Source organism: Acanthochromis polyacanthus, chromosome 5 (genome assembly GCF_021347895.1).
Source record: "Acanthochromis polyacanthus isolate Apoly-LR-REF ecotype Palm Island chromosome 5, KAUST_Apoly_ChrSc, whole genome shotgun sequence".
In the NCBI taxonomy this organism is placed as follows: Eukaryota; Metazoa; Chordata; class Actinopteri; family Pomacentridae; genus Acanthochromis; species Acanthochromis polyacanthus.
In genome coordinates, this window is record NC_067117.1 from 5,404,272 (window position 1) to 5,417,326 (window position 13,055).

General features: G+C 39.9%; 1 protein-coding gene across 1 annotated transcript; it reads right to left on the reverse strand.

The window, feature by feature from the left end:
* Positions 1 to 703: 703 nt before the first annotated feature.
* gpd1b (glycerol-3-phosphate dehydrogenase 1b) lies at positions 704 to 9,704 on the reverse strand. Its single transcript, XM_022206775.2, has 8 exons — positions 9,513 to 9,704; positions 5,431 to 5,608; positions 5,211 to 5,351; positions 4,957 to 5,095; positions 3,331 to 3,443; positions 1,746 to 1,982; positions 1,544 to 1,650; positions 704 to 1,277 (listed from the first exon to the last, which is right to left on the reverse strand). Exons 1-8 carry the CDS (start codon positions 9,554 to 9,556, stop codon positions 1,181 to 1,183), a joined length of 1,056 nt encoding a protein of 351 aa, XP_022062467.1. The 5' UTR covers positions 9,557 to 9,704; the 3' UTR covers positions 704 to 1,180.
* Between the last annotated feature and the right edge of the window lie 3,351 nt (positions 9,705 to 13,055).

Consider the following 13,055-nt stretch of genomic DNA (forward strand, 5'->3'; position numbering starts at 1 on the left):
AAGGCAGCTGCAGCACTGTCCGCCATCTAATTATAGACGGACATTTGCCCCTTTGGAGTGTGTTATTATTAGAAATCTCACAAGGCAGTTGACTCTTTACTATGCAAGGGATTTCAGCCAGGGAATCCGACTTTAAGACAAGTGGCCGATGATGTAACTTCACAGCTCGCCACATAGCTGAGCTCATGAATGTTATTTGTGTGATCAAAGGAGCTCTGTGGGGGAGGATTTTTTTTTTGCTGTGGCTCTTTTAGAAATTAGAATACTTGCAGGGTTGGATATGCAAACTTTCATTTCAAGGCCAGAGGAAGCAGACTAGCAGACTCACAGGAACTGAGCGTTGATGGGATTCACTGGCATATGGAGACGGACAGATGGCTGTGACTGCTTCCCCAGAGATGTTCGTGACTTAATCAAGTGGGCGGAAAAACAAAAGGAAAGATTGTTTCAGTATGAAGCTGTTAATGCTGGCACCAAGTTAATTACAGCACAAGCGACGAGGCATCACATGCGAAGGCTGGGACAGAGGCAGGACGTGCACTCAGAGACGGGCTGAAGTGGACGACCGAGAAAATGGTAAAGGTGAAGAGTTTAGAGTGGCAGCCGTGCTGGCTTCAGGTCAGGTTACAGGGAAGCTGCTCCCCGGTGTGTGCGAGTGTGTTCTGCAGGCTGCACACTCCAGAAATGATTAACAGACACAAAGTAAAAGTAGCTCAATAATTTATTCCATCTTAAAGTTTATAAAGTAAGTGGCTCCGGACGAAAAACAACACAGTGGGAGTGGAAGTCAGTGAAAAGGCAAATTAAGGCACTTTTACACAAGAAATCATGAACGTTACACAACGTTCAGATTATAGCTTGCATATTTAAGTACGTGGTAAGAGAGTAATTAAATTTGATAAAACTTTTAAGACTTGGGAGACTTAATAACGAGCAAAAACAGAGTTAGAAACAGAAGCTCTGTCTCTGTTAGTATTTTAATAACAGCAGGTCAACACAGGAGCTCAGAGTTGGAGGAAAACTCTGTTTTTTTTTCTCTTCCACTGTTTGAGACTCATACAAGAGAGGAGTCGAGATTAGCCCCGGTCTGCCCCCCCTATAAACTCCTTAGTTATACAGCAGCTCTAGTGTGAAAGTCTTTCCCAACGTCCATCCATTCAGCGCTCCGTCTGCCGGTCCTTCACATGTGCTCTGGGTGGTTTTGCAAACACTTGATGAACTCTGTGACTGGGTGGCTGTTGAAGCAGATCTGATAAACGGCAGTGAAAAGAGGGAACCTGGCAGAGAGAGCGATGGAAATCATTAAAGGAACTGCTGAGCATTTTGGGGAAATATTAAGCTAAGCCGACAATAGCTGTTATATTTACATATTCATCAAGCTCTCTTCTACAGTGTGTATTTTTCCAAAACATAATGCAAATACCTACTTCTTTTCCCTGCAGGGAGAACTCAAAGGCCCTCAGCAAACCCTGGCATGCACCAGTGATTGTACACATTTCAAATCTGGTAAAGATTCTCCTAATGAAATAAGACCCAGACTTACTTTTCCACCATGTTCTTTTGTTTCAAGATTTGGTGGACTTCAGTGGCTGTGGCCGGACCCTGAAGCTTCTGACCGTTCAGCAGCTCGTCCTCTAACTGCTCGATGGTCTGAACAGAAAGACGGGCGGTGTTACGACTTCATGGCTTTCACAGGAACCCAACAAAACAGACGTCAGCAAAGAGAAACACGAGCTCCGCCATACTTTGCCTGTTTTGGCGAACGCCTCTCCGATCCTGCGGTTGCGTCCGCCGTAGCAGGTGGTGATGAGGTCAGCGATGCCGCAGCTCTCCAGGAAGGTGGCGGGGGAGACGGGGCAGTCGGTGCAGAAGACCCTGGCGAAGGCGATCATCTCCATCAGGCCGAGACGAATCACCGCCGCCTTGGTGTTGTCGCCGAATCCCAGCCCGTCGCAGAAGCCGGCTCCGACTGCCACAATGTTCTGAGCGATGATAAAAGGGAGAAGCTGCGGTGAGTGTGCTGAGTACTAATGCACACGAGGAATCCAGCTGTTGAAGTGCTTTCTGACAACCATCAGCTCTGAGTTATCCGTCTGCCAGCAGGTTCTATTAGATGCGTCTCTTTGCTGTTTTTGATGCAGACACACAACACGGTAAATGTTCTTTCTGGGCTAGACTAAATTTTTAAATGATAAAAAAAAAAAAAGATATTTTCGCCAATTAGCTATTTTTGGACAGACACTACCATTCAAAAGTTCCAGTCACTTAGTAATGTCCTTATTTTTGAAAGAAAATCTTTTTTTTTTCCAATGAAGATCACATTAAATTAATGAGAAATACAATCTAGTCATTATTTAAGTGGTAAATTGTAAACGATTCTAGCTGGAAATGACTGATTTTAATGGAGTATCTATAGTCAAGCCTGAGATTATTCATAAAACTAGCAAATTTTGACTAAAAGTTACTTTTATTCAACCAGCAAGTTTGTTTTTTGGATTGGAAATGACACAGATGTTTCCCAAAATGTGGAACAAAAATACATTTTCACAGTGAAACTTCTGATGTCCACATTTTCAACAGTTTTGGGAAATCTTTGAACATTTTTAGTGGAAAAAAAAGAAATGTTAAAAAATGTTCTTAAAGAAAATATCAGAAGTTTTACTGATATATATGTAATCACTTTAGATATTTTTAGGATTAGTCTGAAGATTTTCTTGCCAAATTTGGGAGATTTTTTTTAAAAATAAAACTTTTAAGGGAAATTTTTAAGCAATTGTTGAAATTTTCTTCCTGAAGGTTTTGCAACTTTTCAAAAAAAAATTGGGGAACTTTTTTGCTGAATGTTTGGATTTTTTTCAGACAAGGAAACAATGTTTTCTGGTGCCTGTAAATGAAGACAACAGGAGGGTTAAGTTAAGGTTTGCTAGGGCTATGAATAATTTGACTGTACATAGGGGTACAGAGGAACATTTCCAGCAACCATCACTCCTGTGTTCTAATGCTACATTGCTAATGGCTCATTGATGATTAGAAAACCCTTGTGCAGTTATGCTAGCACATGAATAAAAGCTTATGGAAAACATCAAATTGCCTGGGTGACCCCAAACGTGTAGATGCATCTAATTAAACATGTTCTACTAGTTTTCACTGAACTTCTGTTTCAGACAGACCAGCTTTTACAAAACACGTCTGAATTACTGCAGACATTTCAAGGGGAAATACCAGCAGATATCTCCAAATACTTCATTGAAAAGTGTATTTCTGTAAATGGACTTAACGTATTTGTACCATCTAAGCACATATTAATTAGCTTAGCGTAGGAGGAAAAACCTTGAGCGCCCCGCAGATCTCCACCACGTCCGACTCCTCCACCACGGTGACCCTGAAGTTGGTGGTTTGCATCAGCTCCTTCAGCAGCGGCCCCACAGCTTTGTCTTTGCACCCTGAAAATACCAAACCAATCAGAGCTTCTGAAACAAACGACTACACGTCTCTTCCAAAAAAAACATTTATTCAAATCAATTACAAATTTCAGGGTGCTGCGTCTAGTCTGCCCCATGCAGCGTATTCCACAAGCTGATAGCATTTTATATGCAAATGAACAGCTTAATTCCAAGCTCGTGGCTCCAAAAGCGGAGTTCTGATGTGTTCATGGAGCGTAAAGTACCGCAGAGTATTTCTATTTATTTAAATGACTGGAGAAATAAGAGGCCAGTGTTTGATGATAGTCTGCACTGATTCCTTTTAATTAAATATCATCCAGTCATGCTGCAAGCTGAAGATGGACACTTACTTTATGTTCTATTTACAGTTTGACAAAAATAGGAATTTCAATAGATGTGCCAGCTTTACATTCACATGTAAAATGACAGCACTCTGCTTTTTTCAATTCACTTTAACCCTCCTGTTGTCTTCATTTACGGACACCAAAAGATATTGTTTCCTTGTTTGAAATAAATCCAAAACTTCATCAAAAAAACAAACAAAAAAATCCCCAAATTTCTGAAAATTTGCAAAACCTTCAGGAAGAAAATTACAATAATTCCTCAAAAGTGTACCTTAAAAGTATATTTTCAAAAAATCCCCCAAATTTGGCTAGAAAATTCTTGTAAATATTTTTCAAAAATGAGTAAAAATCTTCCAAAAAACATCCTAAAAATCTCTAAAGTGATTCCATATATATCAGTAAAATTTGTCTTTAACCCTTCTGTTGTCCTCATTTATTGGAAACAAAAAATGGTGTTTCTTTGTCTGAAAAAATAAAATAAAAAATTCAGCAAAAATATTCCCCAAATTTCTGAAAATTTGCAAAACCTTCAGGAAGAAAATTCTAATAATTCCCTAAAAGTTTTATTTTTAAAAAAATCCCCCAAATTTGGCAAAAAAAAATTCTTGTATATATTTTCAAAAAATGAGCAAAAATATTCCAAAAAATATCCTAAAAATATCTTCAATGATTACATATAGAGAAGAAGAAGAAAAAGAATGTGCCTTGTTGTCATTATACAGTGTACAATGAAATTGCTATCACACTGATGGAGGAAGCTGCCATGCAAGGCGCCAACCACGACCCACCTCTCCAGGCCAAAGATCGAACCAGCGACCCTCCGGTTGCAAGACGGCCACTCTACCCACTGATCCATGCCACCCACCCCCACCCACACCCCCACCCTATATCAGTAAAACTTCTAGTACTTTCTTTAAGAACATTGGCAAAAAATTCGCTGGATTTTGGTTGATTTTTGCCAATGTTCTTAAGAAACATTTTTAACATGTCTTTTTTTTCCCACCAAAAAATGTTCAAAAATTTCTCAGAAATGTTGAAAATGTGGACATCAGAAGTTTCACTGTGAAAATATATATTTGTTCCACATTTTCAAACTTTAAAACGGGTAAATTTTAACCCATAAGACGACACGAAGGTTAACACATCTGGTTATTCAACAAACTCCGTACCGATGGTTGTTTCGCAGAACTTCTCATCAGCGACCTCGTTGGCGATGTTGGCGCCCATCAGGACTGTCATAGTGATGCCCAGCTTCTCTCGGATGACCTGTGAGATCAGCTTCAGACCTTCTGGACCTGCATCGACGCCCTGAAAGCAAAGAGATGCCACATTAAACACATTCATGCAAAGCAGAAAGGAAAAAATCTAATTAGAAAATGCCTTTCATGCTTCAGCGCTTTGTGCGAGTGAAGGGAGATGTTACCTTGATGAGAGATATTCCTACAGCGTCCTTCTTTATGTGCTCTTTGATGGTGTCGCACACTCTCACAATGAACTGGTGAGGAACCACGAAGATGAGGATGTCGGCTCCTTTCACGGACTCAGCCAAGTCTGGAACAGCCAGCTGATAAAAAGAGAGGAGTCAGGGTGAGGCTTCGACCGTCACCAGAGAGAGAAAAAGCAGCGGACGTCTTCAGACTCACCACGTTGGGGGGCAGCTTGTGACCGGGCAGATATTTCACATTTTCATGGTCTGTGTTGATGATTTCGGAGAGCTTGCGGCCGTTCACCGTCTCCTCGAACACCCACATGTTCACCGTGGTGTCAAACTTGTCATACTTGGCCGCGTTGGCGCCCACGATCTTCGCGATGGCGGAGCCCCTGGGGACAGACGATAACTGGTCAGGATACGGGCTTACGGATTTATTGTTTCTCAAAAAAAAAGGTTAAGTGTCCCCCGTTTCCCTGTGTGAAATGTTAATGACACGTGGCTTTCCAGCTGCGGTGTGGAACTGCAGGGACTGTGGAAGAAAAAGTTGTCTGAACGGGTGGCATATTGTCCATTTTTGGATGACACAGACATATTGATTCTCTGCTGCTGCTCCAACTGAAACCGGCCTTCATTTGGTTTGTAGATTTTTCACATAAGAAAGTGTTCTCATGCCCGCACACTCACTACATCAACACACACAGCAGCTTCTTCAAGAAACACAACAAAATCTTCAGAATTATTCATTTAAAGTCCGTTCATTTCCACAGTTTTCTGGTACAAAGCAAACTGACAAATGGAGCAGCATTATTTTGGACTGCAGGTGAGAAATGTACAATGACTTGAGTTCAACAGTTGTGAAAAATGAACCCCCTCATATCTTTATTTTAACCTCAGGGGGGGTCTTATTTAAAGACTGGATGTTCAGTATCCACATGGCAACGGATAAAAGCTTTAAGAAATCCCTTTAAATGATCTTATATTACAGTTGTTATCAGTCAGTTGACCTTTACTTAGCATATACAATACCAGTCAACAATTTGGACACACTTTCTCATTCAATGCTTTTTATTTATTTGTATTATTTTCTACATTCTAGATTAATACTGAAGATTAACACTTTTTTTACGACATAATTCCATGTGTATTCTTTTATAGTTTTGACGTCTTCAGTATTAATCTACAATGTATAAAATAAATAAAAAACATTGAATGAGAAGGTGTGTGCAAACTTTTGCGTGGTAGTGTATAGGTCAGAGAAGGTATTTAAAGGACTAAAGGGTAGCAAATAATTGATTAATTGACAACTATTAAGTTAATCACCAACCATTTTTATCTTCTTTTTAGGAAAAACGAGTACAAACACAAAAATAGGTGTTTTTCTGGTTTCTTTCCGCCTCTATAACACTAAACTGAATATCTCAGGGCTGTGGAAATAACATTTGAGGATGTCATCATGGAGTTTTTCACCATTTTTTTGACACAATACACCAGTGGTGTCACACATGAGGCCCACAGGCCAAACCCGGCCCACCAGAGGGTCCGATCCGGCCCCACGGATGACTTTGCAAAGTGTAAAAATTAATCTTTCAATAAAAGTAACTGCTTTTTTAAATTTGTCCACTACACTGTCACTACTTTTATATATTTTTTATGTATAAATTAATACATTTACAAGGCAGGGGGACAATTTAGTGTTCTACCTTCATAGTTCCCACTTCAGTCTGTGTAGTGTGGTGCTCAGGATTACTAACAGATGGGGAAATTAATGTAAATTTAAAATCATTTCTAGATCTTGACAAGTTGTTTTGATCACAAAGTAAAATGCTAGACTGTTCAGTTCCAGATGTTTGTGCCTTTTGTAGACACGCTGTGATCTGTGTCTGTCTGTGTGTGTGCAACATTACTTAAACATATTCTAAAAGGTATTTGAATTATATTTTCAGGAAAGCTCAGAAATGACACAAGGACCAAGAGATTAGATTTTGGCAGTGATGCGGCTTATAGTCTGGATCCACGGATTTGTTGAAGATTTCTGTCACAATGCGAGATAGCGGCACGGCATCCCTGTAACCATGACAACAAGTGAACACTCCATCAGCTCCCTGCTGATGATCACATGACTGTTATTCTACTACAAATGGACCACTACTTCTCTGTCGGAAATGATACAACGACTGAGCAGCCTTGGAGGAGTACTGCGCTCTCTGACTGCTTTTCTGGTTTGTAAATGCTAAACTGAGGCAAAAAATATTGTTAAAATTTCAGTTTGATTAAAATGTTTTGCAAAAAGATAGTTCACTAAATGTGAACATTTTGAGAATGTATATCCAAAGTAGTTTAAATCAACCCACTGGACTTTAAGAAAGTTCCTTGAAGACGTTTCACCTCTCATCCAAGAGGCTTCTTCAGTTCTGGTGGTGGTTGGTGTTGTCTCAGCTTTTAAACCTCTGTGAGGTGTGTCCAGGGCTATTATTGCAACGACCGATACCAAAACTCATCTGACTACTCAACGATGGTCGTTGTGAGTATCGGTGGGGGTCGTTGAAATGCACAGATGTCACTGAGGCCTCGTGTGCTAACGGTGGTCATTAGCATGAGTCTGCTGAGTAGTTCTTTTGGGGAGTTTTGAAAGGACCACAGCCAGAAAAGCAACCTGGTGTATGCAGTTAAATGCAGCGAGGAATGCTCAGATCTCTACATAGGGGAAACCAAACAGCCACTTAACAAGCGCATGGGTCAACACAGGAGAGCCAATTCCTCAGGACAGGATTCGGCAGTCTTCCTTCACCTTAAGGAAGAAGGACACTCGTTTCAGGACACCAATGTTCAGATTTTGGACAGGAAGGACAGATGGTTTGAGAGAGGAGTGAAAGAAGCCATCCATGTCAAAGTAGAGAAGCCATCTCTGAACAGGGGGGGTGTCTGCGACATCATCTTTCGCCAATTTACAATCAGGTCCTTTCAAAACTCCCCAAAAGAACTACTCAGCAGACTCATACTAATGACCATCATTAGCACACGAGGCCTCAGTGACATCTGTGCATTTCAACGACCCCCACTGATACTCACGACCATCGTTGAGTAGTCAGATGAGTTTTGGTATCGGTCGTTGGAATAATAGGCCTGGACACACCTGACAGAGGTTTAAAAGCTGAGGCAACACCAACCACCACCAGAACTGAAGAAGCCTCTTGCATGAGAGGTGAAACATCTTCAAGGAACTTTCTTAAAGTCCAGTGGATTGATTTAAACTACTTTGGATAACCATGACCTGGATGAATGAGAACCTACACAGACATTTTTCAGAATGTACTTTTCTGCACTAAAACAAAGGAAAAATCTGGACTTGTGGTTATTTATATGTTATTATGCTGTGATTTTACTGGTCGGGCCCACTTTAGATCAAATTAAGTCATTTGTGGCCCCTGAGCTGAGATGAGTTTGACCCCCCATGCAATAGACAAAACAAGTAACTGACAGACCAAAGAAAATAATCATTAAGTTGCAGCACTACATAACACTTATGCTGACAGTAAATGACTTCTGTTGTGCTTTTATGTCCCTGCATTGATCTGACAGCTACTTGGCAAAGAGACATTTTACTGAAAGAAAACTGAGTCACTTTGAGAAAATGTGATGCATCACTAAAGATTAAAGAGCCCAAATATGCATAAATTAGCTAAAATGCTCCATGTAGACCGGCTAAAATAATGCCGATTATAAGGCAATGCATTAGTAATATACATCAAATTATACCATGCATATTAATATAGACACTGTCAGAGGAAATTCTTCTGCATGAGTGTGTTTAATTTAACTTTTAATGCAGTTCACTTCTGGTAATATTAACTCACTTGTAGTACACACTGCACCCTGCTTGCAGCTCTGTCCAACCAAAATGTCACGCTGTCTGAGGGACATGAACGCCACACGGAGGCTGATTCAGCACAATAATAAAAGACAATGTTTACTAAAGATTTCTGTTGCGGCATCAAAGGTCCTTAAAGAGTCAGAAATACAGCTTCTACTGTGCAGGTCTTTTTTAAAAAAGAAAAAAAGCAGCAGGAGCAGGTTTATGAGCTGCATGAATCATTTATAATGCTGTTAACAAAAGGCTAAAGTTGCCTTCTGGTCACTAAAGTTTGCCAGACCGCGTTCACAAAGAGCTTCCACAGTGCGTGAAATCTTACCCACAGAACAGAAATAGCGGTGTGGTGACTGTGACAGCCTCTCTCCCCCTCTCAGCTAATATCCACCCTGAAGTGCCGATTTACACGAAAAGCCTCCACTCACCAGTTTCCAGAGCCGATCAGGCAGATTTTCTTGGGAGCTGCCATCGTGAGTTGGACCTTCCAGGAGGGGCTGCTGCCGGTGCGAAGACGGACCGAGGCCGGGACGAGCGGTATTTATACCGGACCCACAGCCGGGTCAGACACACCCTCCTCCCGGGGTTGGACACACTCTCTGTCTGCTCACACTCATGTTTACCCAGCAGCAACTGGAGACTTCAAGATCCAGAAGTGATGTTGTAACATCATCAGACAAACCTGACGGAGTCACTGAGGAAGGAAAGAAAATCATTCAGGACTTCTGTCAGCGCAGTTTTCAATAGAAACACAGCAGGAGGTCAAACTCATGTTAGTTCAAAGGCCACATTCAGCCCAGTATGATCTAAAGTGGGCCAGACTAGTTAAATTACAGCATTTCAATCCATATTTGTCCTTTGTTTTCATGCAAAAAAAAGTATGTTCTTAAAATATTCACAATGTGAAAAAATGCTTCGAGAACATTCAAAAATCAACCAAAATCCAGCTAATTTCGCTGGATTTTGGTTGATTTTTATGTGAATGTTCTCAAGAAACATTTTAACACATCTTTTCCCCAAAAATGTTTAAAGATTTCCCAAAAATGTTGAAAATGTGGACACCAGAAGTTTCCCTGTGAAAATCTATATATTTTTTCCCACATTTTCAAACTTTAAAACGGGTCGATTTGACCCACAGGAAGACACAAGGGTTTACATTAATCTTTATTGTAGAACAAGACGATATCATAGCTTTATTTTTCTGCTCGATTTTGCTTCTGGCATTTCATGAAGTACCACAATTATGCTCAGAAAGAGCGTTCAATATGCATCTTTGTACGTGCGGCACATGAAAGGCTATGCTCATGCAGACCTAATGTAAGAGGAGCTGCTCCATGGCCAATCAAAAGTCTCTCAGTGTCTAATACGACCTTAAAGTTGTCCACAAACTGTTCAGGAGGAAGCATCTTCCGCTTTCGTCCTTCAGTGTTGAACATCCTGCAGACGTGGCTCATTCTGGGTAGGGACACTAAAGCATCTCTGGCATGTGTCGCTTCATCTCTCATTCTCTTGGTGTTTGTCTGAAGGTCATCTGCTGTGTTTTGCAGGAAGTCGTCAACATGCTCAGCTGCTGGGAATGGTCCACGCTGGGCCTTCAGTCTATCCAGAATACAGAGTTACCCTTCTAACATTGACTCTTTTATGCTGCTAAAACTCCTCTGACCCAGTGGGGCATGAGAAATGGGCCGGACAAAATTGTTGGCGCCCTTTCAAACTGTGAGTCAATCGTTTTATTTCAAGCATGTGATGCTCGTTTAAACTCCCCTGTGGCAAGAAACAGAGTGCTGGCAATCTAGAAATCACACCTGAAGACCGTTAGAACGCATAAAAGTTGACTCAGCTTTTGTGTTGTGTGTCACACCGAGCACGGAGAAGACAAAGAAGACCTGAGAAGTGTCTGAGGACTGAAGAAGCAAAACTGTGGAACCAAATATTGAGTTCAGGGCCGGCCGCTGACATAAACACTCTATGCCGTTGTTTATAGCCACATCAACTAGAGGGGGCCACACCACAATAAGTGTGTGATTCGCATTTTGTCCCTGTCTTTATTCCAATAAAACATAAATCTGTTAATGCTGTTAATCATGTGAATGTGTGTTTTAACCCAATTACAAGCTGTGCACGTGATTTGGTAGTTGCCCTGTGCATGTTTTGGGGCCACAAAAAAAATCTTGCTTTAGGACCACCAAAGTCCTAGGGCCGGCCCTGATTCAGTCGAGGGAGTTTTAGTAAAATTCTGACAATTTTGGCTTTTTTTGGTGCCTTTTTATGTTTTTCCAGTGAACATCATGGAAATAAACACGCACGTACCAAAAACATTGGTAACCGCAACAATTTCTGGAAGAAATGGTGTATTTTCTGGAACAATTCCACGCGCGCCAGTACTTTCATCCATGACTGTAGGTGGGTGGTACATGTCAAATATCAACTTAGTAATCCACAGTTCATCTCCAAATTAAGGACATGGTGAGAAAAAAGTGACGATTGTGGTACTAAAAAAAAAAATGTTGCCAGTTGTGAATACATTTCAAAGTCATGTGATCCTAAAGCAGAATATTCAACTTCTTCAAACAGCAGCACGACATGAGCGGCTTCACAGTCCAAACACCAGTGAAATGTCCTAAAAGAAACCTCAGGACTCGAGGTTTCCCAGTAGAACGCTGCATTATAAGATTATCGATGTTCTTCACTTCAACAGTTGTGGCAACATTTAACCAACATACCTGATAAGCTCATAAAGCACAATAATATATGAATTTCTCATATTCTAATTGAGTTACTTTGAGCATTTCCAGTTGCATAGAATAGAAATACTCAAAATATCCCAAATGTGCATAAATAACTCTTTAAAAAAGGCTTTAAAAAATGACTCAAATGATTAACTGGTCACAATGGTTGTAGATTAGGAGATCAACTAATCAATATTTTTTTGCTGTAATCCCAAACTTGTTACATATTAAACCACTGGGATACAATGTTTTCGATTTTACACCAAAGCAGAGTCCACTTCACTTATCACACCTCACAGATTGCTCTGCTTCACAGATAACTTTATTTAAATGAGGTTTCAAACACCAAAGAAGTTGTGAATTCAGGAAAAAAAAACGTTCATTTTCATTAATATTACTCTGTGGCATTAATCATCTCAGGACATATTTATCTGATGTTCCTCTTGGCACTCAAGAAACCGCTGAACATTTAAAAAAATGCTTTAAAGCAGCTCTGTGTTCATCAGCTACAACAGAAAGACGCTGCATGTGTGTAGAGATGGAACAGTCTGATGGTACAATAAGACAGAATTGTACCAAAAAAAAATAATCTAGCGAGATTTGGAGCGACTGTTTACACTGTTGTGCTACTTTCACTGCAGTAAATGATGCTTTTCTCTTTTACCGTTTTTTTTTTGTCTTCTGTGACTCAGAGTAGTCAGATTTGGATAATAGACAAGTCGTTCCTTCTAACCCTCCTGTTGTCCTCATTTACAGGCACCAAAAAAAATTGTTTGTCTGAAAAAATGTTAAAAAAAAATTCAGCAAAAAAATTCCCCAAATTTCGCAAAAATTTGCAAAACCTTTAGGAAGAAAATTCCAATAAAAGTTAAGTTTCCCATAAAACTTTTATTTTTAAAAAATCCCCATTTGGCAAGAAAAGTTTTGTAAATATTCTTTAAAAAATGGGTAAAAATCTTCCAAAAAAATCATAAAAATATCAGAAGTGATTACATATACATCAGCAAAACTTATATTTTCTTTAAGAACATTCACAAAAAATACATTTTTATTTTTTATTTTATGTGAATGTTCTTAAAGAAACATTAACATTTGTTTTTTTTCCCCCCAACTAAAAAATGTTCAACGATTTTCCAAAAATGTTGAAAATGTGGACATTAGAAGTTTCACTGTGAAAATATATATTTTTTCTCCACATTTTCAAATTTTAAAACGGGTAAATTTTGACCCGCAGGACGACAC

What these genes read in the sequence shown, in the direction of transcription:
- gpd1b (XM_022206775.2), bottom strand. Translation starts at nt 9,556, where the DNA reads ATGGCAGCTCCCAAGAAAATCTGCCTGATCGGCTCTGGAAACTG. An exon ending in AGATCTGCGGGGCGCTCAAG is followed by an intron (nt 1,983 to 3,330) that starts GTTTTTCCTCCT and finishes ATCATCGCTCAG; the next exon opens with AACATTGTGGCAGTCGGAGC. An exon ending in CAAAAGAACATGGTGGAAAA is followed by an intron (nt 1,278 to 1,543) that starts GTAAGTCTGGGT and finishes TCTCTCTGCCAG; the next exon opens with GTTCCCTCTTTTCACTGCCG.